Source organism: Hordeum vulgare, chromosome 5H (assembly GCF_904849725.1).
Source record: "Hordeum vulgare subsp. vulgare chromosome 5H, MorexV3_pseudomolecules_assembly, whole genome shotgun sequence".
Classification (NCBI taxonomy): Eukaryota; Viridiplantae; Streptophyta; class Magnoliopsida; order Poales; family Poaceae; genus Hordeum; species Hordeum vulgare.
Window position 1 is genome coordinate 372606861 of NC_058522.1, and position 27460 is coordinate 372634320.

General features: G+C 43.9%; 1 protein-coding gene across 2 annotated transcripts; it reads right to left on the reverse strand.

Moving 5' to 3' along the window:
- Positions 1-20901: 20901 nt before the first annotated feature.
- Positions 20902-27057, reverse strand: LOC123395053 (RCC1 and BTB domain-containing protein 1). Of its 2 annotated transcripts, none has more exons than XM_045089973.1 (9): positions 26968-27057; positions 25957-26219; positions 24728-24921; positions 24578-24625; positions 23689-23761; positions 23056-23227; positions 21775-22206; positions 21476-21667; positions 20902-21199 (listed from the first exon to the last, which is right to left on the reverse strand). In XM_045089973.1, the coding sequence occupies exons 2-9, from the start codon at positions 26207-26209 to the stop codon at positions 21121-21123; spliced, it is 1443 nt and encodes a 480-aa protein (XP_044945908.1). In that variant the 5' UTR covers positions 26210-26219; positions 26968-27057; the 3' UTR covers positions 20902-21120. The 2 variants fall into 2 exon arrangements, with proteins under 2 accessions (XP_044945908.1, XP_044945907.1); XM_045089972.1 differs by having other exon boundaries at positions 24578-24655.
- Positions 27058-27460: the final 403 nt, after the last annotated feature.

The window sequence follows — 27460 nt, forward strand, 5'->3', positions numbered from 1 at the left end:
GGTAATACAACATCACAATGAGCTTGCAAGCTATGTGACTAAAGAGTTAGACACGAGATCTTGTGTTATGGAACGAGTAAAGAGGCTTGCGAGTAACGAGGTTGAACTAGGTATGGAGATATCGACGATCGTATTTGGGCAAGTAACATACCGATAGACAAAGGGAACAACATACGGGATTGATTGAATCCGTGATATCGTGGTTCGACCGATAAAGATATTCGTCGAATATGTAGGAACCAATATGGTAATCCAGGTCCCGCTATTTGTTATTGACGTAGAGGTGTCTCGGTCATGTCTGCATAGTTCTTGAACCCGCATGGTCTGCACACTTAACGTTCGGTGATGCTAGAGGAGTACTAGGATATGTACATTGGTGACCAAGTGTTGATTAGAGTCCCAGATGAGATCTTGGACATCACAAGGAGCTCCGGAATGGTCCGTAGGTAAAGATTTATATATGGTAAGTCATATTTTGGCTACCAGAAAAGTTTTGGGTTTTATCGGAATTGTACGAGGAAGCTTCTAGAAGGTTCTGAAAGGTTCTAGAGGGTTCTGGAGGAGCTTGGAAGGGTCCCTCCAGCCCCTAGGACATGCATGGGTTGTAAGGGGGCGTCTAAGCTTTGTTGGGCCAGCCCCCAAGGGCCCATGCGGTTGGGTGGGAAGAATCCCTAAAGGGGAAGGCACCTCCTCTGTGCCTTGGGGAGGGAGGAAACCCCACTAGGCCCATGCCCCGTCCTTGGAGGAGGGTGTCGGTGATCCTAGGTCGACACCTATGGGGATCAACGTGATACCCTTGTGATTGTAGGGCGGGGAAAAACAACGTCAAGAGCAGACCGAACGATCAACAGCCGACAAGCCTTTTTACCTAGGTTCGGGTCGCTTACGCGTAAAACCCTACGTCCTGCTTGTGTGATCGTATTAAGCGTTCTTTTGATGTTCGTTTACAGCGATGATAATTGTCTCCTTAGCCAATCTCCAAAAATTCTAACCCCTTGTGAATGAGCTAAGGGCCTCCTTTTATAGGCGAAGGGGTCACCTACAATGCTCAATGGTAGGTTCACGAGATGTTACAGTGAACCTACAACGACGCTTATCCATCTACCGCTGTCAGGTGCATTAAATGCATGTCTTGTCCATGTCAGCTAATTGCTGGTGAAGACATGTGTCCACGTGTTTCGACACCTGGATGCCTCGCTGGCGCATGCGGAATGCGCTGGAACTCGGGGGGCGGTGGTACTGTGGCAAGGGTGGTCGCCCTCTGGTGTCTTGCCACGTCATCCCGACAAGGGTGTTTGCCGGGGTCTTGGTGCTTTGTCCCGGCAAGGAAGCTTGCCGGGGGCTTCGGCTGTCTTCCCGGCTAGGGGGGGCTCGCCAGGTCCTTGTGCTAGGTGTATTCATCATGTCTGTTAGACGGACGTGGCCTTGGGTGTCTTCCCGGCAAGACAGGCTTGCCGGGGCATTGGATACCTTGGGGGCGAGTCTTGTGTGGATTCCGCCGTGCCCTGCCGTCAGGGGCTCTTTGCGCCCGTGCACAAGTCTGGGGCACTAGAGACCCCAGTCTTTAGTGCAGTGACAGAGGGGCTAGGACTGCGACCCAAATCTCCACTGAACACACCAATTCCCACGCCCCGGTGGCAACCTTATCTCTCCTATAACTCTGTTTTCTCCTCAGATCGGTTCTAGTAGCGGTTGGCGAAGCCCTGCTGGCACTGCTCCACCATCATCTCTACCATGCCATCGTTCTGGTTGACATCCCATCTACTTCTCCTTCCTCTATTTCTGGATCAAGGAGGAGACATCATCGAGCCGTACGTGTGCTGAACACGAAGGTGTCGTCTGTTCGGCGTTAGATTGGGATGGACTGCGATTGCATCGTGAAGACGTATGACTACATCAACTGCGTTATATACGCTTCCTCTTAGCGATCTACAAGGGTATGTAGATGCACTCCCCCTCTCGGAGATGTTAGGCTCCATTGATTGATCTTGGTGGGCGTAGGTAAATTTTTTCCCATGCGATGTTCCCCAACAAAGGAGGCTGACAATGTCAAGAAAAGTATATTTGATATAGATGTTATTGACGTGTGCCTTACTAGTGCTCATTGTAGCTCCTTGGAATTTGATACCGATTCAGTTGCTAATATTAGTAACTCGAAATAGGAGTTGCGGAATAAACATAGACTAGCTAAGGGCAAGGTGTCGATGTCTATTGGAAGTACTTCCAAGGTTGATGTGATCACCACCGCACGCCTCATCTACCTTTGGGATTAGTGGTAAACCTAAATAAATGTTATATGGTATTTGCGTTGAGCATGAACATTACACTGATTTTGTTTATTGCGAGAGGATTATTCACGTAAGTTAGAGAATAATGGGTTATTCTGTTAACATGAATAATATCTTTTATCATCATGCACCTAATATGGATGGTTTATTGAATCTCGATCGTAGTGATACACACATTCATAGTATTGATGCCAAAAGATGTAAAGTTAGTAATGATAGTACCACTTACTTGTGGAACTACTGCTCATATTGGTGTAAAATGCATGAAAAAACTCCTTGATGATGGATCTTTGGACTCACTCGATTTTGAATCGCTTAAGACATGCGAACCATGCCTCTTGGGAAAGATGAATAAGACCCGTTTTACAGTGAGATGGAGCGGGAAATTGACTTATTGGAAATAATACATTTTGATGTATTGAGTCCAATGAGTGCTGAAGCATGCAGTGGATATCGTTATTTTCTTACTTCACAGATGATTTGAGTACATACGAGTATATTCACTTGATGAATCACAAGTCTGAAATGTTGAAAGTTCAAGCAATTTCAGAGTGAAGTTGAAGATCGTCGTGACAAGAGGATAAAATGTCTACAATGTGATCGTGGAGGTGAATATCTGAGTTATGAGTTTGGTATACATTTAAGACAATGTGGAAATTGTTTCACAACTCATGCCACCTGGAACACCATAGTGTGATGGTGTGTCCGTGCGTTGGAGACATGCCCCATTGGATATGGTGCGTACTATGATGTCTCTTGCTGATTTGCCACTATGTTTTTGTGGTTATGCATTAGAGACAACCACATTCACTTTAAATAGGGCACCATATAATTCCGTTGACATGACACCATATGAACTATGGTTTGGCAAGATACCTAAGTTGTCGTTTCTTAAAGTTTGGTGATGCGATGCTTATGTCAAAAGGCTTCAGCCTGATAAGGTCGAACCCAAAACGGGTAGATGCATCTTCATAGGGTACCCAAAGGAAACAGTTGGGTATACCTCCTATCTCAGATCCAAAGGCAAAGTGTTTGTTGCTAAGAATGGGTCATTTCTCATGAATTGAGTGGGAGGATGGTGGAACTTGATGAGGTTATTGAACCGTCACTTCGACCAGAGAAGAGCACTGCATAGGAAGATGTTCCTCTGGAGCCTACACTAATTGAAGGGGAAGCTAATTATGGTGATCATGAAGCTTCTGATCAATTTACTACCAAACCTCGTAGGCCGACAAGGACACTTACGGCTTTAGAGTGGTACGGTAATCCTATCTTGGAGGTCATGTTGTTGTTGGACAACAATGAACCTATGAGCTATGGAGAAGCGATGTTGGGCCCGGATTCCAACAAATGGATGGAGGCCATGAATTCCGAGATAGGATCCATGTATGAAAACAAAGTGTGGACTTCGGAAGAACTACTTCATGGTCATAAGGATATTAAGTACAAATGGATCTTTGAAAGGAAGACACACGGTGATGGTAAATGCCACAATTTAGAAAGCTTGACTTGTCGCAAAGAGGTTTCTGACAAGTTAAAGGAGTTGATTACGATGAGACTTTCTCACCCATAGCGGTGCTAAAGTCTGTTGGAATTATGTTAGTAGTTGATGCATTTTTCAATTACGAAATCTGGCAGATGGATGCCAAAACATTGTTTCCTTAATGATTTCCTTAAGGAAAGGTTGTATGTGAAACAACTAGAAGGTTTTGTCGATCCTAAGGATGCTAAAAGGCATGCGATATCCAGCGATCCGTTTATGGACTGTTTAAAGTATGTCGGAGTTGGAATAAGCGCTCTGATGAGTGATCAAAGCTTTTGGTTTATACAGAGTTTATGAAGGAACTTGCATTTACAAGAAAGTGAGTGGAAGCACTATAGAATTTCTGATAACTATATGTGGTTGATATATTGTTGATCCGAAATGATGTAGAATTTCTGGAAAGCATAAAGGGTTGTTTGAAATGAGTTTTTCAAAGGAAAACCTGGATAAAGCTACTTAAAATATTGGGCATCAAGATCTATAGATATAGATCAAGACGCTTGATAAAACTTTCAATGAAGTCATACCCTGACAAGATTTTGAAGGAGTTCAAAATTGATCAGTCAAAGAAGGAGTTCTTGACTGTATTGTAAGGTGTGAGTTTCAGTAAGACCCAAAGCCCAACCATGACAGAAGAAAGAGAAAGGACAAAGGTCGTCCCCTATGCCTTAGCCGTAGGCTCTATAGTATGCCATGATGTGTACCGCACGTGGTGTGTCCCATGCCACGAGTGTGGCAAGGGGTACAAGAGTGATCCATGAATGGATCACTGGACAATGGTCAAAATTGTCCTTAGTAACTAGAGGAGTAAGGAAATGTTTCTCGAATATGGAGGTGATAAAAGAGTTCGTCGTAAAGGGTTACGTTGAAGCAAGCTCTGACACCAATATGGATGACTCTGAGTAGCAAACCGGATTCGTATAGTGGAGCAATCATTTGGAATAGCTCCCAGTGGAGCGTGGCAGCATCATCTACATTATGACATAGAGATTTTCAAAGTACACACGAATCTGAATGTTGCAGATTCGTTGACTAAAACCTCTCTCACAAGTAAAACATGATCAAACCCCGGAACTCATTGGGTGTTAATCACATGGTGATGTGAATTAGATTATTGACTCTGGTGCAAGTGGGAGAATGTTGGAAATATGCCCTAGAGGCAATAATAAATTGGTTATTATCATATTTCCTTGTTCATGATAATCGTTTATTATCCATGTTATTATTCTATTGATTGGAAACTCAAATACATGTGTGGATACATAGACAACAAAGTGTCCCTAGTAAGCCTCTACTAGACTAGCTCGTTGATCAAAGATGGTTAAGGTTTCCTAGCCATACACATGAGTTGTCATTTGATAATGGGATCACATCATTAGAAGAATGATGTGATGGACAAGACCCAAACCGTAAGCATAGCATTTGATCGTATGACTAAGTTTATTGCTATTGCTTTCTACATGTCAATATATTTGTTCCTATGACCATGAGATCGTGCAACTCCCTGACACCGGGGGAATGCTTTGTGTGTATCAAACGTCACAACATAACTGGGTGATTATAAATATGCTCTACAGGTATCTCAAAGGGTGTGTGTTGGGTTGGCATGGATCGAGACTGGGATTTGTCACTCCGTATGAGAGAGATGTATTTCTAGGCCCACTCGGTAATACAACATCACAAGAATATTGCAAGCAATGTGAGTAAGGAGTTAGTCACGGGATCTTGTATTACAAAACTTGTAAAGAGACTTTCCAGTAACGATGTTGAACTAGGTATGGAGATACCGACGATTGAATCTCGCGCAAGTAACATACCGCTGGACAAAGGGTACTGCATACAGGATTGACTGAATCCTGGACATCGTTGTTCGAACGATAATGATATTTGTGGAATATGTGGGAACCAATATGGGCATCCAGGTCCCACTATTGGTTATTAACCGGAGAGGTGTCTCGGTCATGTCCACATGATTCTCAAACCCGTAGACTCCGCACGCTTAACGCTCGATTGACGCTAGAGTAGTATTAGGATATGTATGTTGTTGACCGAATGTTGTTTGAAGTCCTAGATGAGACTCCGTACATCACGAGGACTTCCTAAGTGATCCCGAGGAAAGATTTATATATGAGAAGTCCTATTTTTCCTGCTGGAAAAGTTCCGGGCATTACTAGTAGTTTACCGGGGTGCCGAAAGGGTTCTGGGGGTCCACCTGCCCCGTGGGCCAACATGGGATGTAGGGGTGGCGCCCTAGCCACCCTAGGCGAGGGGCACCAGCCCCTAGAGGCGAATTGGGCTTTGGGGCAAGAGACCCAAAGGGACAAGGCACCCCGGAGGTGCCTTGGAGGAGGGGGACTACTCCCTTCCATGTGGAGGGAGGACTTAACCGCCGGCCCTCCTTGGAGGAGGGGCCAAGGGCTATGACCTAACCCTCCCCTTTGCCTCTTATATAGTAGAGGAGAGGGGAGGGCAGGCCACAACAATTCCCATGTCCTACGGAATCCCCTCTCTCCCGTTCTTCCTAGTTCGCAGTTCCGGAGGCGCTTGGTGAAGCCCTGCTGGCACTGCTCCACCACGCCATCATGCTAGTTGAGATCCCATCTACTTCTCCTTCCTCTCTTGCTAGATGAAGAAGGAGGAGACATCATCAAGCCGCACGTGTGTTGAACAAGAAGGTGCCATCCATTCGGCGCTAGATCGGATTGGATCACGATTGTATCGTGAAGAGTATGACTACAACAACTACGTTATATACGCTTCCGCTTAGCGATCTACAAGGGTATGTACATGCACTCCCCCTCTCGTAGCTATTGATGTCCATAGATAGATCTTGAGTGTGCGTAGGATTTTTTTTTTGTTTCCCATGCAAAATTCCCCATCAGATCTGAGAGGATGTGGTCATAGGGTTAGATGTGCAAGCATGTGGTAGGATTGATTCGTGCATTGATCTGTGAGCAGATGCTAGATTTTGATGTTGTAGTAGCTATTTGTGCTGAATATGTAGCTAGAATAGTATGATAGTGATGAACACTATGGATTTGTAGCATGCTAGAGGAGTTAGTTCTTATGTTGAGGTAGTTATTGGTGATGGATTCATATCTAGTTGTCATATATGTTCGTACTTTCATCTATCGATTGATTGTGATGTCGTGGTCCTGTGTGTGCTATGCTTACTATCTATGCGTGATATGATTGTAGGACATAACCATGCAAACACAAGATCTTAGCCAGGCCCTTGTATTCGCGGATAGCCAGTTCGCGACCTCTTATGTGGAGGACTCGCATCCCCTCCTCGAATAGAACATGCATGTTGATTCAGAGGTGTTTGAGGTGTCACATGGTCCTTCTATCTTTGTGCCAGTTGCGCTTGTTGAGCCAACTGCCATTTTTGCTGCCGCTGCACTAAAGGACAAGAAGAATGGTAGGGGGAACAATATGAAGTGGCAGCCGTTCATGTCCACGTTTATGATGAACAAGATGTGCAAGCTCATCTCTAGTGGGGTTAGGACTGACAAGGGCTTCAAGGATGTGTAGTTGAACATCATTGCCAATCAGGTGTTCGATTTCTATGGCTAGGAGGTGAGCGCCAACTAGGTGTACAACCACATGACAAAGTGGATAGCTCGATGTCCAAGTGTCCAAGCTCAAAGACCTTAGTGAAGCCTCTTGGGATCAGAGCACTTGCTCTATCGTTTTGGAGGCAGAGCACTAAACCAACCATGTCGCGGTTAGCTCACCATCCCTTTGTTTTGCACATTGTCAATCATTGCCTTTTAGCAACTAAAAACACTTGTGATTCTATCTTAGGACCACCCCAAGTACGCTGAGTTCCTCAACACATCCATCCAGAACTACAACCAGATGCATCACATCTTATCCTTCGTCCTCGCAACCGGCAAGCATGCCATGGGATCCTGTGTGGCTCTAAGTTCTCCTATGCGCCCGAAGTTCCCCGGCACCCCAGACATCGAAGCAGTGCTTGATGGCCCTGAGAAGCCATTTGTGCTTGTCCCTGTGCTCGATAGGAAGAGTAAGAATGGCAGCCTGATGGAGGAGGAGATCAGTGTCTTCAGCAGCACGACTGAGGTCATGAAGGAGGTTGAGGGAGTCTATGACTAAGGGGTCCTCGGTCCGCCTATCTATTCTCATGGACAGGACTCCTGGGCGTGTCCGATCATCATTGGATGTACTCGAATCAAGATGGACCCTTCCGAAGACCTGGCGTACAATCCAAGGCGATGTGGTGATTGCTACTTGTAAACTGCGTTGGATTTTTATCCCCGAAGAGGAGAGGATGATGCAGCACAGTTGAGTAAGTATTTTCCTTAGTTAAAAAACCAAGGTTATCAATCCAGTAGGTGAACCAAGCAACACCGGCACGTGCACACACAACGCAAACCTTCGCACCCAACACAGACAAGAGGTTGTCAATCTCTCGGCGGTCAAGAAACGAGATTAAATGATATATGATAGATTGATAAATAAATAAAAGATAAAAAAAGTGAAGCAAGTATTTTTGGTATTTTTGTATAAGTAGACGAGATTTATCTTACAATAAAAGTAGACCCGGGGCCATAGGATTCACTGGTGGCATCTCTCTCAAAAAAATAGCATACGATGGGTAAACAAATAACTGTTGGGCAATTGATAGAAAAGCAAATAATTATGACGCTATCCAAGGCAATGCTCATGATATAGGCATCACATCCAAATCAAGTAGACCGACTCCTGCCTGCATCTACTACTATTACTTTACACATTAATGCATCTAGTATATTAAGTTCATAAGAACAAAGTAATGCATTAAGAACGATGACATGATCTAGTCAAGAAAAAAGCTTATAAGAATTCATCACAACTTGTTATCCTTAATGCAACAACATATGCGTATCAACTCCCCTTCTGTCACTAGGACTGAACACCGCAAGATCGAACCCATTACCGAGCACCTCTTCCCATTGCAAGAAGATCTTATCTAGTTGGCCAAACCAACCCAAAACTTTGGAGAAGAAATACAAGGCTATACTAAATCATGCATAAAAGAGATCAGCAAAGAACTCAAATAAAACAAGGATAGATCTGATCATAAACTCACAATTCATCGGATCCCAACAAACACACCGCACAAAGTCATTACATCGAATGGATCTCCATGAAGATCATGAAGACCGATGTATTGAGAAACAGGGAGAGAGAGAGAGAGCCATCTAGCTACTACCTACGGACTCGTAGGTCTATGGTGAACTACTCACATCATCGAAGAGGCGGCAAGGTTGATGTAGAGCCCCTCCGTGATGAGTTCCCACTCCAGCGGAGTACATGAGAAGGCCTCCAGATGGGATCTTGCCAGAACAGAGGCTTGCGGCAGCGAAAAAAGTATTTCGTGGCCTCCCTTGAGGGTTTTGGAATATTGCTGAATTTATAGTGGAGGAGGTAGGGCAAATGGAGCATGGAGGGGCCCACACAACATCAGGGCACCCCCTTGGGGCACACCCTGGTGTTGTGTGGGGCTCTCCGGCAAGATCTTACTTGGCCTCCAAGTTCCAGGCGATCCTTATCTTCAATAAAAAATCCTCAAGAAGTTTCGGGACGGTTTGATCTTATCTGATATTGATTTCCTGTGAAACAAAAATAGGCCAGAAAACACAAACTGGCATTTGGCACTAAGTTAATAGGTTAGTCCCCAAAAATGATATAAAAACATATAAAATGATAATAAAAACATCCAATAATAATATCATAGCATGGAACAAGATAAAATAATAGATATGTTGGAGACGTATCAGTGATCAGCATATTCCTTCCCTATTGTAACCAACTTTGTGTAACCCTAGCACCTCTAGTATCGATATAAACCAAGGGCCATAGTTTGTAGGACACATTACACTCATTACTATTAGGGCTTTAGACCACAACACCGATCTCGAGATAGATCAACTTTGTACTCTGTACTACTTCATCAGTACAACAAGAGCAGGTCGTAGGGTTTTACCTTCCATTAAGAGGGCCCCGACCTGGGTAAAACACCATTTGTTTCATCTCTTGTTACACATCGATCCAAGATCCACAGTTTGGACCCCTACTCGAGATTAGCCAGTTTTTACACCGACATTGGTGCTTTCGTTGAGAGCCCGATGTGGAACTATGGAAGGATCAATGGTTCGCCTCATCATTAATGACGACATCCGCACTCGAGAAGTTTTTCGTCCCTCGGCAGATCTTCGTGTTTGGTAGCGTCCTGCACTCGTGCTGCATACCCATCCAATCAGTCGCCTAGACCGGGTCGGAAACCTTGCCCCCGATCAAGAGATCAGGTTTGGAACTTAGAGTTTGTCACCGATCCCCGGGTGACCTTATTTTGACAACACCTTTTTCTTTGATTAATAGACATCAGCGGAGGCGGATTTAGTCCTCGAGACGACTCCCAAGTAGGTTAGGGCCTTGAAGCATGAGCCCGACGCTTTATGCGGATCATCGACGGGTGAACGCAACTCTGGCACGACTCCGAATATACCAACGACAGCGACGCGCCCGGTGGATCCTATGGATTCCGGAAGCATGGATGTCGTGCTTATTAAGGAGTTAGATGAGCTGCTTGGCCGAATTCAGGCCATGAGAGTATCCCATGACCAACCGTCGATCTACGACCAGATCAGGATCAGACCCGATAGCATAGAAATCCATATCCCACTGATCACACGCCTGATCACCACTGTCTAGGAACTAGTAGGAGGCTCGCCCTCCCGATCACCGGAACTCAGAACCATCTATTTCCCGGTGTTTGGTAATCCAGACTCTCTAGGTGATTCAGCAATCAAGTTATGCCCTAAACTTAGTTCGAAACGCAAGCAGTCGTGTCCGGTCGGTCGTCCAGGCTCCAAACTCGACGCTCCGAACTCCTCAATGGTATCGGATGCGGGTTGCGATACCATACATGTGTTTTGTTGAAACACCAAATTTCCCCCACCCATCTCCCAATCTAGGCGCCATCTGAGCATCTCAGAAAAGCCTAGCGTACGGGACCCCCACCACGTCTGGCAAAAGCCACGGGAAACAGTCCAACACTTCTGGGCTAGATTTCTACTATCCATAAACTAGATATTGGATGGCAGCGGCCATGATATTGTAGACATATTCTGGCATAACTACCACGAGGAGAAAATTTTAAATGCACTCACTCGTCGTTGCATACAAAGCCTTACCGAGCTTTTTACACTGATACACAAATATTATGCCATGGAAAGCATGTGGCAGTTTGAGCAATTGCAAGTCAAACCAATCCTTCTCTTTTGTGTACCAATGTGGTATTCAAGGTGGTATTCAAGGTATTATCCAAAGAATGGTCATAAAGACACAAGGTTGATCAAGACTAAGTCAAAGAGTAAATCAAGTTGATCAACACACAAAGCGTATAAGATGTACCGAGAGGGATCAAGTGATCCCATGGTATGGTAAGCATTGTCCATTATGCTTTTGTGTACTAACCCATGGTCTTCCCGAGAGTTCTACGTGGGGTTAGGTGTGTTTCCACTAGTAGAAAACGGGTCTATAGTCCCGGTTCTCCAACTGGGACCATTAACTTGGGACTAAAGACCCCCCCCCCCTTTTAGTCCCGGTTTGCCACGAACCGGGACTAATGGCCCTCCACGTGGTTGCTAGGGCTCGAGGACCTTTAGTCTCGGTTGGTGTTAGCAACTCGGACTAAAAGTTTTTTTTAACATTTTTTTTCGAATTTCAAATCTTTGAATTATTTGACAATTTAATCTCTAATCACCCCTACTCACTCCATTCATTTCAAATCATCTAACTTCCCGGCCGATCCCTCACTCCATCCATTTCAAATCATCTAACTTCCCGGTCGGTCACCCATCCTCTCACTAATCCAGCCCAAGCACGTTTAACTTTCTCGTTCTATCTCCGCTAGTTTCCAAGTCTACACTTGTTGTTTTCTTAACAATAGCAAGCTATCAATCCTATTAACCCTTAGATCTTGATGTCACATGATTTAATTTTTTGAATTCCAAACATTTATTAAAATAAACAACAATGTTTAATAAACAACAATAATTAATTTTAAAACTTTAAAAAGCTTCAAAAATCAAAAAATCAAAAAAACTCAAATAATACTGAAAAAGCATAAAAACAGAAAATCAAAAATAACTAAAAAGTTCAAAATAAAATAAGTAATAATAATAATATTGAATTTCAATGAAAATCAAATAAGTAACAATATTAGTTTATTCATTTTTTGCCATTTATTCATTTAATATGGCATAATTAAGATCTTTAAATATATAAATCGAAATTCAACAAATATTTTATCCATTATTATAACAAAAATGTGAGGAATCCAAATATGACACCCTTTTTAAAAATAAACTTAGAAACAACTAACATAGCAATAAAGAATATTAACTAATTACAAAAACAAAATTATTGTCAAACAACAGAAACTAAAGTTAATTATATTAAAGTGGCAAAAAGAATTACTTTTTAATATAGCAAAACTAATTCTACAAACTAAAGTGTCAACTTTCAACCTTTTCAGTGTTCATTTGTATTGCTTTTTAATTTCAGGGTCATTTAGCTCAAAAAACCATTAAATGCATGAAAAGTAGCAAATGAAGTTAGAAAGGGTTGAAATTTGAAGGTGTGGCTTAGAATGGTGCATATTGAATGCACAAAAAGGCTGGAGTTGAAATAAGTTTAAAAAATGAAATGTCTTTGTAACATATGAGTTTTCGTCCGAAACCCTCATACTTCGAAGGAGATGGTCCAGTTTGTACACGAAGTGCATCCAGTTTTTGTTGTAACCCTCTCAACTTTTTAGCACATGCTATGTGGTCGAAATGATGATACCATGCCAGGTTTCAACCTTTTCAGTGTTCATTTGTATTGCTTTTCTAAAAAAACATTAAATGCATGAAAAGTAGCAAATGAAGTTAGAAATGGTTGAAATTTGAAGATGTGGCTTAAAATGGTGTATAGTGAATGCACAAAAAGTCTGGAGTTGAAATAAGTTAAAAAAAAGAAATGCCTTTGTAACAGTTGAGTTTTCGTCTCAAACCCTCATACTTCAAAGAAGATGATCCAGTTTGTACACGATGTGCATCCAGTTTTTGTTGTAACCCTCTCAACTTTTTATCACATGCTATGTGGTCGAAACGACGATACCATGCCAAGTTTCAACCTTTTCACAGTTCATTTCTAGTGACAACAATTAAATGACTAAAACAACTATATAAGCAAAACACTACTATTTTAATTAAAACCCTAATTTAAATTATTCTAAAAATAACCAAATAAATCTTAGTGTGACAACAATCTAACATGTGACTAGGAGCAAAAAAGAATTAAATTAAAAACTATTTTTAAACTCAAGTTATTCACAATCTAGTGTTTGAAGCAAATTTGAGCAAATTCAAATTTAAACCATTCATATTTGAAAGCTAAGGCACAAACAGAAACTAGACAAAATTTTGAATCTAATACAAAAAGAATCACTCAAAAACATCAAATATCCTAAAAGATATAAGGAATTTAAAACAGAAACTAAAAACACACAATAAATAGAAAAATAGAAAAGAAACTTTCAAAACCCTTTAGTCCGGGTTGGTATCTCCAACCGGGACTAAAGGTTAGACCCCCTTTAGTATCGGTTTGTATCACCAACCGGGACTAAAGGTCTATATCTAGTCCCGGTTGGTGATACCAACCGGGATTGAAGGGGCTCATAGGGGCCCCAGCCTGACTCTAGTGTGCCACCACTCCTTTAATCCCAGCTAGTAACACCAACCGGGACTAAAGCCTATCCGTTTGAACCGGGACTAGAGGTCACATTAGTCCCGGTCCAAAATTGAACCGGGACTAATGCTCCGAACGAAAGATCCTTTTTCTACTAGTGTTCCATGGGCTTGAGTCAAGAGGAAGATCTCATACAACCCATGGAGGATGACATCAAGTGGTGATCTTCATCAAGATTGCAGTGTGCAAGTTCAAGTGGAGCATTACGAAGATATCTTTCTTGATGCTTTCCATCCATTGTGGTGGCAATGGACTAGTGAAGATGTGCTGAAGAGTGGCTTGCTCATAGTGGAGTATGGAGGAGCAATTTACAAGTCTTCATCGAACCAGCGCAATCAAGAAAGGTGGTCCATATTGAGGAAGTCAAGATCGTCATCATCTAGCTCAAGTGGACTATGTGCAAGGTATAGGTTTGTCCTTGATAGGTTTTCTATTTTAGGATAGATTGCCATACTGTCAAGGGGGGATCTCAAGTGAGTAGCTTGATCGTATCGTTCGTTGAAAGCTCAAACCATTTGCATCCTTGCATCATCTTTCTTGGTTCTTGTTTGGTGGTTCTCTTTGTGAGTTTTAGAGATTATGGTCATCTTTATGACAAGCTCGAGTTCAATGAAAACGGAGTTCATGTGCATCTTCTATGATGTTTTCAATGTTGGAGTTTTTGCCGGTTCTTCATTCATAGAGGTTTCACATCTCTATATCATTGGCATTTTCATAACCGCATGTTCTTAAGATTTCCATGTTGTTGTTGGATAGATCTTACCATCATGAATCCACCAAGCTTGAGTTCGCTCATTTTGGATCTCATTTGCGGAAGTTATGGTAGTTCTAGTATTCATGCCTTTCATCTGTTGCCTGTGGTCTACCTGGAATGATCCAAGCGGTAGTACCGCTCCCTGGAGCGGTACTACCTCTTATCATCGCTAGTACCACCTGGGCCGGCGGTAGTACCGCTCCAGGGCGGTAGTGGCCCAGCTTGTACCGCTGGCCAGTACCGCTGCCCATAAGTTCGACACATTTTTTGGTCGGACTTTGCGGTAGTGCTGGCGGGCGGTACTACCGCTTATTACTACCGCTCCTGGCGGTACTATCGGCCCTGTCCCCTCTCAGTTCGGCCTTCCTCTGCCTGAGCAGTAGTATCGCTCACTCTGTAGCGGTACTACCTCTTATCATCGGTAGTACCGCTCCCAAGAGTGGTAGTACCTCTCTGTCTCGGGTAGAGGGGGTAACGATTGGATTTTTCCCTTCCTATTTAAGGGGCCTTCTTCCCCAAAGTTCCCTATCTTTTGAGCTCGTGTTCTTCCCCCATTGTTGACCTTCTTCGAGCTTGCTAAATCTCAATCCCTCCAATGATTCTTGCTAGTTCTTGAGGGAAAAGAGAGAGGAGATCTAGATCCACATTTCCACCAATCACTCTCTCCTCTATGTGAGGGGAACCCCTTGGATCTAGATCTTGGAGTTCTTCGTGTTCTTCTTTGTTCTTCCTCTCATTTTCTTCCATAGTATTAGTTGTTGTGGAGGGATTTGGGAGAGAAGGACTTGGGCACTCCGTGTGCCCTTGCCATTGCATTTGGTGCATAGGTTTGAGTTCTCCACGGTGATACGTTGAAGTGAAGTTTGAGAAGCTTATTACTCTTGGGTGCTTAGTACCCTAATACTTGTTCTTCTTGGGTGCATTGGCATCCTAGAATCTTGGTGGTGCCTCGGAGCTCAATCATTATGGTGTAAAGCTCCGGGCAAGCTTCAGGGTCTCCAATTAGGTTGTGGGAATTGCCCCAAGCATTTGAGGTTACCTCAAAGCCATATTCCATTGTGGTGAAGCTTTGTGGTGTTGTTGGGAGCCTCCAATTAAGTTGTGGAGATTGCCCCAACCTTGTTTGTATGGGTTTGGTGGCCGCCCTCAAGGATCCCTTAGTGGATTCACGACTTCTTGCATTGTGCGAGGATTTGAGGAGAGTACGGTGGTCTTAGTGGCATCTTGGGGAGCATTGTGCCTCCACACCCCTCCAAACAGAGATTAGCATCCACAAGGGTGTGAACTTCGGGATACATCATCATCTCTGCGTGCCTTGGTTATCTCTTACCCGAGCCCTTTGACTATGCATTTTACTTTGTGATAGCCATATTGTTTCTTGTTATATATCTTGCTATCACTTACTTGTTTATCTTGCTTAGCATAAGTTGTTGGCGCACATAGATGAGCCTTGTTTTAGGTTTTGTGCTTGACAAATTAAACGTTAGTTTTATTCCGCATTTGTTCAAGCCTAAATCATAATTATTTTAAAGCGCCTATTCACCCCCCCTCTAGGCGAGATCCACGTCCTTTCAGTAGCCATCACATCAATCATGGTGAGCTAGAAATGTGTCAACAGTTTTACCTTGGCAACCAACTGTTTTACCTTCGAATTGTCTTCTTGATAAGGACTCCTCGGGCGCCAGTTGAGCCGCTTCTTAAGGGGAGCGGATGAGAATTCAGGCAGACCCCTTCGGACGGGGTCGAATAGGAGGATGTCTTTGATATAGAACCATTTTGAGGCCCACTCTTCGGGAGCTACCCTCAGAGTCCCTACTGGATAACCCGTTCCTGCTATACGCCACACTTCGGCTCCGCCCACTTCGCAGATAGTCCCTCCCTCAATTCGGGGGACAATGCAGAAAAAATTCCTCCATAAATCAAAATGGGCCTCGCAACCCAGGAACGTCCCACACAGAGCGACGAATCCCGATATGTGGAGGATGGATCCAGGGGTAAGGTGATGAATGGGATCCCATAGTACTCCAACAAACCCCGTAGAAAGGGGTGAGTAGGGAAACCCAGGCCTCATAAGAGGAATGGGAGGAAGCATACTCTCTTCGTCGTCTTGGGCATAAGGAATCTCTGTGCAAAAGCCTTGACATTGATAGAGGTTAGCCCGGGGCGGGAGGGTGTCACATCTGAGTCGGGCAAATACCCTTGCACCTCAAGCGCAGACGAAGGTGCGAGACTGAGAAACTGGCCCAATCTCCTCGAAGAGATCCATGAGGGCGCGATGATGAGCTTCGAGCATTCGCCATGTCTTCATTTCTTTGGTGTTCTTCTCGACGTATTGGAGGGGATGGGGAGCGTTGTTGGGGCACGCACATGTTATATGATAAGTAACTTCTTTTTTGGGAAGGAACCACATTTTTTCATTAGCGCACGGGAGTCGAGGAGGTGGTTGCCCCTGTAGGGGAAAAATTCATTTTTGTGGGGCCAACGACATTTCATCAATTACAGATGAAGAACAATACGGAATATGGTCAGCCGAACATAAGGTGGAACACGCCCTGCAAGCCAAAGACTACAGGAGCATGAAGATGGTGAGCCTAGACTGCGACATTGGAGGCTAGTTTGGGGGCTACCGAGGGAGTCCGGGACTAAGGGGTCCTCGGGCCACCTATCTATTCTCATGGGCCGGACTCCTGGGCATGTTCGATCATCATTGGAGGCATTGGAATCAAGATGGACCCTTCCGAAGACCTAGTGTACAATCCAAGGCGTCATGGTGATCAACATATTCCATCCCTATTGTAACCGACTTTGTGTAACCCTAGCACCCCTAGTATTTATATAAACCAGGGGGCATAGACCATAACATCCGATCTCGAGATAGATAAATTATGTACTACTTCATCAATACAACAAGAGCAAGACATAGGGTTTTACCTCCATTAAGAGGGCCCGAACCTGGGAAAACACCATCTCTTTCGTCCCTTGTTACCCATCGATCCAAGATCCATAGTTCGGACCCCCTACTCGAGAGCAACTGGTTTTGACACCGATAGAGGTGGCAACCTCCATTAGGGAGAGCAAGACCCTCGACGTCCACCCTGACCTGTACAACGCTATCATGGAGCAAGGTGGCTTTAGCAATAAGGCTCTCATGGCAGCTCTGAGCCACCTGGTGGACAACAAGGCCCATGGAGTTGGGTTTGTTGCCATGGCAGACGCCCACATGGTGCTCTAGCTCAAGAGCTAGTTGGGCAAGCACTACTACGAGAGCTTGCTGCTGGTTACCGCGTGCATGGTCCTGGGTGGCAACAGTGACAACGATGACAACATATATTTTGTGTAGCTAGGGCTTGAAAACTGTTTGATGGTTTGTATATTTTGTTGAGGTGGTATATACTAACCCCTCATGATGATCGCAGGGCCGGTCCTGAGATTTTAGAGGCCCGGGGCAAAAATAAAACATGGGGCCTTTAACATAAACATTGAAATGTTGGTGTATAAAAAAAAGTAGAAAACACTGTGTGCAAAAGGCCATATTTAGTGCCGAGTTTCACTGTAACTATTGGAGTAAACTACAGGTTCAGATACCAATTAGGTAGATAAGCCAAGTTAAGTCCATATATATAGTCTGAATACAAATTTGCATATAGTTTAGTTTCTGCACTAACTAATGTTAATTTTAATTTTGTTATCCCAAATAAAAGTGTCAGAGCAATTAAAAATTTAAAATTGATAAGTAAATCCATATGAATGACGTGAAAAACATTGCTTCATATGTTTAAATATTAAATCCCATTATATCAACAAAAACGAAATCAATAGTACAGTGAAAATACAAAATCAGTCATACCTAACTGCGGGAATGAGAAAATAAGAGTTGATTAGACCGTCGGTGTCGTCATTGCTGAGTCCATCTAAAAATATATGGAAGCCATGATCGAAACCAAAACCACGATCAAAAAGATCTACATGAGATCACCTGCAAAAAAAATAGAGATCTACATCACATCAGCGCCCTATCAACAATTTCCTGTTAATCTGTTTGAGAATTTGGGAATGAGGATTAGAATAAAAAACCAGGAAGAAGAACAGGCTACTAGGGACAGAGGGCTCGACGAGACATACCTGCTGCCGGAGTCATCGAGTCATTTACGCAGCCAGAGCCGAGAGGCAGGGAAGGACCGAACGATCCTAATTAACAGGAGCAAATCGTGATTACTGAATCGAATGATTCCTTTCTTTCTACCCAGTCTCCACTCTTCACGTACGTGCAATTATGAGCCAGGCCCATCGTATCTACTTTACAATTTTGCATGTCGTACAGGCTGAGCGCTAAGGCACTGCCGCTGAGATTGATTTAAAAAACATTCGCTCAATCGCTGCCGGTGAAGAGATGTATGCCTACGTATATACCTTGTATGGGGCCCCTAACTTTTGGGGGGCCCGGGGCGGCCGCCCTGCTCGCCCCGCCCCAGGGCCGGCACTGGATGATCGTGAACTTGCGGTGGTATGATTACGTCCTCTTTTGGATGTGATGATAGGATGACACCCGAGTAGTGCTAGGTTTGAAATTTTATGCCATATGATCATGCATGCTTACTCCTTCTGCTACATTGTTTGCTTCTTGATTGTTCTTTTGCTTGGTGCTTCAACTGTTGCTCTTGTGCACTGCTAGGACAATGGTATGTGGTATTCGTCGGGAAGGTACCCGAAGTTTATAGTTCGTGGGAAGCTTGCAGTGAACAAGTTGCCTCTTAGAGCAACAACAACCATAGAGGGTTTAAGACTAGGTAGCAAGCAGAAGAAGCTTACACCAACTATGTGCGAAAGCACAAAGTTGGCGTGGTTGAAGTTGGCAACATTACAGTTGACAAGGCGGCGCCACGCCTTGCGGTGAAGAACTTCATCACCATTGTGCAGTTCGTCGCTATTGCTCTACTGTGACGTTGTTGTGCTAGGTATGATCATGTGTAAGGTAACCTGATCACATAGGGTTCAAGGTTAGCACACCTCGCACCGTGTATGCAACCAAACAACATGCTTATGTGTGAGGTCGGACAATGTGGGTAACCAAACACCGTGCGCTACGCTATCCCCTAATTCGTAAGAACTAAATGCGGACAACCAAACAAGTTGCAAATGTTGGTTTAGATGTTGTATTTGCTCAACCAACCTAATGTGAGCCAGTCTTGAGTTAGCCAGGCCGGACTGCCAAATGCGTCCCAAATGTGCACTGATAACCTGGTCATCTATGTACATGTGCACACAATCACCCACCAAGCAGACGGCTTGGAGAGGATCGCACAGCAAACAAGATGATCATGTAAGCAAAGCTCAACTAGAAGAGGCCCTTACTAGACACTTGCTCTTGTATTGTGTGCTTGTAAGGCAGACGTAGTCAATCAGTCCATCTTCATCATCATCGACCCCCGCCATTTTTTAGGGCGCTCGCCGCCAACTTGGGTCCGGTAAAACTCGACCTCAAATGTTGCAGGTGGGGCCACACTCTCCACCTCACAAAAGCGTCCAAGCACCAAGTGAATAGTGCATCCTATAGGCGAAGGTGCCTTGGGGTTGATAACTGGGGACTTCATCTTCTCTTGAACCACAACTTGGTGACCAGGGACTTCCTTTTTAGAGCCACCTTGACCTCTTCAGCAACAAGTTTTAACAAGCTTTGAGGGCTTCGCGTTGTCAAAACGCAAGCCTCCGCCCCAAACCATTTCGGTGTCGAGACCTCACTGCAAGCATGAAATGAGTCGCTAGACGTGCAAAGCGCCCCATGGGGAGGGCACCCAATGGTCCGAGTCCTGGATCATGGCGAGGAGGGAGCTACCAGAGACATTTCGCTCGCCCGCAGATTGTGGTACAGAGTCCTCTCCACCATCTTGACCCATGTACTCCCTCCGTTCCTAAATATAAGTCTTTTTAGAGATTTCACTAGTAGATCACATACGGATGTATATAGACATATTTTAGAATATATATTTACTTATTTTGCTCCGTATGTAGACCACTAGTGAAATATCTTAAAAGACCTATATTTAGAAACGGAGGCAGTACTTAGCATGTGTGAAAGGTCCAATCATCTAGGTCGCCCACTCAGCTGCCATCTCACGCGGAAATATCAGCTCAAGAAGGCTAAGGAATCAAATCGGGGACTCTGCTGCCGGCAACACCATCTCCGGCAAATGAAGGCTCAGTCCATGACACTTACTTGTGTACCACCAATGCATCATTCCAAGCAGGTGACATGGTAAACTGAAGACAGGATCAACGGCAAGAGAGGTAGAACCACTCCGCCTCCCACTTACCCCATTCGGCTTGTCGATCTTGGAGGGCATGAATGGGCGTTCATCAACAAACTTAAAACAATGCTTTGAGTACACCGTCCCAAAGATACACTCGATCGAGCTATCAGAGACTGTACCACAGTTATATCACCACTTGAAAACGAACGAACACCGTCTCCTAACGTTTGATGATTTGAATAATAAATCACGAAGTTGTGCAGCTTATCGAATATACCGGCCTTGTAAGTTGCAGGTATAATTTCATGCAGTTCCCAACGTATACATGTTTCATGATTACAGAGCCTCCACTCCGTGGTTACACACTTGGGAGACCACAAATGAGGTTTCAGTCAAGTAGAAAACAATTGCTACTTCCCGTGAAATACAACACGGCCAATGCTTGAATTAATGTGTATGGCGAAATGGAACCAAGACCGCATCCTAACCGGCTTTGGCCTCGATCTCCTCAACCATGTGCATTTCCACGAGCTCAGAGTCTCCTTGCTCAACCAAATGTTCCCTGTAAAATGCCAATAATAAGCAACACCGGTGCACAAAAATAACTAAATCAGGAGTCTGCAAAAGAAAGGCCAGTCTGTCTCATTTTCAGTTTGTTCCAAAAAATTATCATTGGAAGACTACGCACTTTAGTAGACATATGCCTGTTTCAGTTCTTGTAAATTGGCTCACACAAACAGAATGTACTTAAAGCCCATTTTGTACTGGATCACAGAACAGATTGCATGAGAATTCAGCCACACAAAACACTAATATGAGCCAATTTTTTTGGCCATACCTTAATTTCTCACACAGGCGTGCCAATGCATCAGCCCCGGTTCGTGATGCGACGTCTTCTATTAGCCGAGCGTTCGACCTATTTACTGTCTCTGCTAGCTTAAACTCACATAGTTCTTTCAAGGACGACGCATCAGTTAACACGGCTGAATGGCCACCACCTGCAGCAAGTCTTCTCACCTCTCCAACACACCTACACCATAGAAAAAGATTTCAGACATTGCATGATGTGCTAATCAACTACTAAGAATAGTTACACATTTCACACTCATAAAGGAGAGATAGAAGTAGGCGACGTACCAATCAACCGGAGAAGGGTACCAAGCATAAGTGGATTTCTCATTAGCTGCCTGGCCATAACTGTTATAGCCCCATCCATATATGCGGCCATCTTTCATCGATACAAGTGTGTGCGAGTGACCACAAGTAACAAGCCGGACACCTGATGGTATGACCAGGACTGGAATGTTACGAAGTAGCATGTCGGATCCATTAAGAGCGCATGAAAAGAAACCGTTCTGAGGTCCAAGCCCCAGCTGGCCCACATGTCCTCCCCCCCAACCGTAGAGGGCTCCACCTTCCGTTACAGCACAAGAGTGAACCCCACCACAAGACACATCCCTAATTACTATTCCTTCAAGGGCAACAACTCGCCTTGGGATTAGCTCCTTATCTCCAGACTGAAGCGAGCGATGCCCAAGCTGCCCCAGGCTTCCAAGTCCCCATGTATACCTGCAAAATCCAAAGGTATTTACAAATAGAAATAAATGGGCCTACATGATGAAAGGCTGAAGATCAGAAGCTGTTACAACAGACTGACTTCACATGAAGGCTTTCAAAAGAACATGCTCCAAAACCTGTACTGCAATGTCTCCAAATGATGCCGCTTATAATTAAAACATACTCCAGCACGCACTTTTACCATTACTTTTTTCCTATATACTTATGCCAGTAGAAGTTATAGAAATTATATTTGAGTATTTTTTATGACAAGCACTGTTGCCTTGTGACCATGAGGTCACGGGTTCAAGTCCTGGAAACAGCCTCTTACAGAAACGTAGTGAAAGGCTGCGTACAATAGACCCAAAGTGGTCGGACCCTTCCTTGGACCCTGCACAAGCAGGAACTACATGCACCGGGCTGCCCTTTTTTTACTGTTGCCTTTTTCATATGAAATATCTAAAGCATTCCAAGCATGGTTTATTAAACTATATCTATTTGGAAACGGGGGGAGTACATGATAAAATCCAAGATAGTTCACACAGAACTCAGTAAACCAATAGACAAGTCATGGTGTTATACTTTGCAGCTTCTAACCATAAAGTATATGACACATTTATTTTGCTTTAAGATGTGGAAAAATGCAGTGATTTAAGTAATAGCAAAACTGGTTTTAGCCGTATCGACGCCACGTATTAGATCGCATGACACTAAGCTAAAAGATAACCATTCTGCAATGTTTCCTTCACAGATGTTAGTCATGGTTAGCTCATCATAAATCAAGCTCTTCTATTTTGCCAACTGAAGAAACCACACCACTTCCACTAACAGCAGAGAACAGCATCCTTTGAGATGACTTACACCTCCCCGTTTTCTGATATAGCTGCTGCATGGTACTCTCCACATGATACTCTAACAATCTTCACTAGCTCAGGTGTGTCATCAAGGAACCTTGCATAAGCATTTAATACACGAGCTCCCTGCAATCCTTCAGAAGTACAACCTCTGCCAAGCTGACCATACTCATTGTAGCCTGGTTAGTAAGAAAATAGTATATATCTTGTTAATAGTGAGAAATGAAATGATTGAAGAACTGGGTCCTGTTTGGATGGAAGAACTGGCTCATGTTGCATGTTTCAATAAAAAAAAGTATCAGTCATAATAAGCTATCTTGATAGATTAAACATCGAGTTACGGTCACTAATCAAGGTTGTGAACAGCAATTTTGTTGTACGATTCTACGACTTCATGGTCTAAACTGATTGAACTGATTCTACTACAATTTTACGATTCTAAGAGTTATGATCCTACGGTTTGCGATCTTACCATACAGTTCCGATCCGATTCTGAGAACCTTGGTCACTAGTGATTGACAAAGCTAGCACCAACGCCCAAAGTTTCAGTCTAGTATGTAGACTAGTATGTCTTTCCTAAGAATTTACAAGTAAAACATGTGGACAGAAGATGGACAAGACATTTAAAATGGAACATTACCCCATGCTTGCAGCAGGCCATCATCCGATAGGGCCACCACATGAACAGCTCCACAAGAAACCTGCCGAATTACCTGTGAATGTATGATTGATATGTTCAGTGTCACGATATCACCTCAAAACATACATTAAAAAAAAGAGTCAGTAACATTTAAATCTGCCAACAGTTACTATTATTCATTTGGGGTGCTATTAGAGCATCTACAGCAGGGACCCTTAACACGGCCCATCTTGGTTTTGGCTTATCCCCCAAGTTGATGCCCCCCTCGTAGGCAAGTAACACATCCATATAATACATTTGCACCCCCAGCCAAAAAGCAAGCAATAGTTATTCCCTTACACCCTCTCTTTACTTTCCTAACAGTATATTAATTTTAGGGTTTACCATCATCTGGTTTTCCATAACTATCAGGTTTATTAAGAAAGAAAGAAAAAGCACTTTCAGGGGCACGTGAAAATAGCATACAAGCATATAACCTGCTAGGTGGGGAGAAGAAGTTCTACTAGAGATCTAATTTGGCAAACTAGGTGAAATTTCCCAGTCCACCATGATACTTGTCGCTGGGGGCACAAATAGCTCATGGACAACAGGAAAAAACATATCAGCACATGACTATTGTATTCAGTGTTCAGCTTCATATAGGAAATTAAGGATCAAGACCACGAGGGATTTTAATAAATACTTTCCTATATGGTGAATGTACCTATGCATATAGTTGGCATACCTTATCATGTTTACTTTCCGGACAGATGAAACAGGGTAAAGTAAGAGGAAACATCAAATAAACAGGACAAAAGAAGAAGGCTGCAATGTTTGAGTACACAAACATTCAGTCTCATGAATCTACTTGAACCGTGCTATATAATTGATTGAGTGTAATTGAACTTACCGTGTTTGGTGCAAAAGCACCCCAGTATAGGCGAGGGTAATCTGAGCCCTGCAAGGAGCATGCAAACACAAATGCTAACTAATTTTATGTTGCAAGTTGGTTCTCAATCTACAAGGGACAGATTCAGCGGTACAATTAATTTAGGCAAACCTGATTTTGTCCCCAAACCCATAACCTGCTTCTCGATATTATGCCATCATTTTCTCGAGGTTCAGCAATAGCAGCTGTACAGTGTGCACCACAGGACACCGACTTCACAAACTCAGTCGCCAGTGCATTGACCTTTTTAGGTTCCTTTGCACTCTCCTCTGTCCCATCTCCCAACTGACCAAAGTCATTTGCACCTGTACATTTGAAGTTGAATGTAATCTGCTTTTGGAAGAATTCTAATCATGTTCACATATGCTTGTTATTTCTACCAAACTATAGACACAAAAAGGTTGCACAGTAGGGCAGAATCAGAAAAATATTACATAATAACTATCAGAATGTCATGTTATCAGAGGAGGCACCATGCTTCCAGACCTCCAGCTGAGGGGCCAAGGAATCCTAGTACTACTCGGTTGCAGCATGACCTAGATGCCTTCAGCTCGAGTCCTTGTCCTATATGGTGTCTTAGTAGCTGCACGTTTAGCTTTAGGGAAGAGTCCTAAGTCCAACTTTGTTTCTGAGTCATATGAGTACGGCCAACCTCTATATAACGAGGCAGCTACCATTGTTATGAATCAAGCTACATAGTCTAATCACCAATCTCTATTTCTCTGCTTCCGCCTTCCATAATTTGGGTGCCCTGTCGCTTGTGCCACTTCTGCTATCACAGCTCCGCCAACAGGGCACCGCAAGGGTAGTGGTTCATGGTCTCCTGCCTATCGTGATTATCAGTTACACACAATCCATATTGTGACACAGAAGAACAAGCAATAAGCCAGTTAAATTAAGGGGATAAATACAATTGGTAAGACTTGTCTGGAAATGCCTAGCGAGTATGATGTGCCAAGTATCCATGAATAGTACAGAATAGTCCATTCACTACTAGGCAGAAGCTTTTACAAGCATGTAGCACCGACCAGTGGCAGAGCTTGGACCAAAGAACTGGATGGGCCAGGCTGCAAGAGATTGCTCATGGATGGCGTTCTACGGCCCATGGTCTGGCTGTAATGTGTGATGAAATGCTCCAGAGCTGGGTGGGCCATGGCACGTGTTGGCCCGCATGTAGCACCGTCACTGGCCCCGACGGTAAAAATCATCAGAGATAATAACTCGACTACAATATTTCAGATCCAAATATAACAGCGATGGCACGGCATGAATGGCAACACTCCTGCTTGATGGTTATCTAACACTCCATAATATACAAGATTTAGTAAAAATGGACCTACCCCAGGTGAAGAGTGACCCGTCAGAAACGACTGCAGCAGTGTGTGCACGGCCACATGCAATATCAGTCCATCTGAGGTTCTCGCCATCCCTACAGGTGAATAGTTTGGGAGGTAGGCTCTTGGGGATCCTCAAGTGACGCTCCTTGCCCTTGCGTGCAGTCTGCCCACTCTGGTTATATCCCCATGTGTATATGGCACTCTTGGTTGGCACGCCAACAACACGCAAGTTGCAAATCACATCATCTATATCCATTGCTGTCTGTCTGTTCATCAAATGCAAAACAGCAAACAAAGTGACAAAGCGACGAGGACGAATCTACACAGGTTGCTGATGAAGCAGTTCAGCTACAAGCCTACAAGTGTCCAACTTTGAACAACACTTCAGTTACCCGGCACAGGAAGCATCTAAATTCACATCCCCATTCAGGTGTTCACTCACGAAACAATTCAACTGGATAATTTGCAATCAATAATCATGAAGGCGTTAATTAGAGCTACACTATCAAGTAGGAGGCTTTTTACAGAAATTTCATAGTCGCACCCATCAAATCAGCAATTTAATGCAATGGCATTGGTTAGGATGTGTAACCTAACCTCTGGTCTAGTTGCCCCCCAAAATAATAAGTACAATCTTTCGAAGTATTTCGAACAGCAGTACCAACTTTAGCTAAAAGGGCAATTCGAGTTGCAAATTCAGCCAGCAAGATTTGCATTCTATTTCTAACTGAAAATCGATCCAAAGTTAAAATGCTCCCAACTTGCATAAAACTTTGACCCCGTTGACGGCACTAGCCCCGCAGTCTGCCCAACATTAGGACTTTGCTGAGGGGGGTGCACAAGAATCAGATAGATAACCGGAGGCGCGGCGGGGGGCATGTGGATTGTTTTAATCAATTGAAGCCCCATATTTTTCATGATAGTATGATCAGCTCGTCATGGTAAATAGACATTGGCGGCCGCTAAAATGAGAGCGAAAAGAAGATGAATCCAAGCAAGCTAGGGCTTTCTTACCAACAACAGAGGAAGGAACTACGCCCGGATGGATCTTCACTTCAGGGAACCAATCTTGCTTCCTTGGGTGGATGGGGGTAGGAGGTCGCGGGGGGGCGGAGCGAAACCGCGGGGCCGACGAGCAGGGGATTCCCGATTTCTCTAGAATAGCTTCCGGATTCCCAAGTTCCAAGCGACAAGGAAGAAAGCGAACGGTTCACACAATAAGTCACGTGCCGAACCCCAAGGAAGACGGCCGCAGCAAATGGTGTGATTTTTTTTTCTTTTCTGCACAACAAAAATCATCCTCCTTACATATTCGGTCCCTCAAATATATGCGGACAAGCTAATCCGCAGACGCTGATCAGACACGTCTTAAACTATGTTTTTTACATTTATACGCTTCATATTGGACATCATATATCCACTGGCGGATTTAGGCCCAGTCAGCCTGGGCGACGGCCTCGAGCGTGAGGCTCATCTGCTTTGTTGAGTGTAGCAAATATTGTAGCTA

Bases quoted from the DNA above. Each gene is read 5' to 3' on its own strand.
- LOC123395053 (XM_045089972.1), bottom strand. From the start codon at position 26,209: ATGGATATAGATGATGTGATTTGCAACTTGCGTGTTGTTGGCGTGCCA. The intron at 23,762-24,577 runs GTAAGTTCAATT...ATACATTCACAG, and splicing joins GTGCTTTTGCACCAAACACG to GTAATTCGGCAGGTTTCTTG. The intron at 22,207-23,055 runs GTAAGTCATCTC...TGGATTTTGCAG, and splicing joins ATATCAGAAAACGGGGAGGT to GTATACATGGGGACTTGGAA.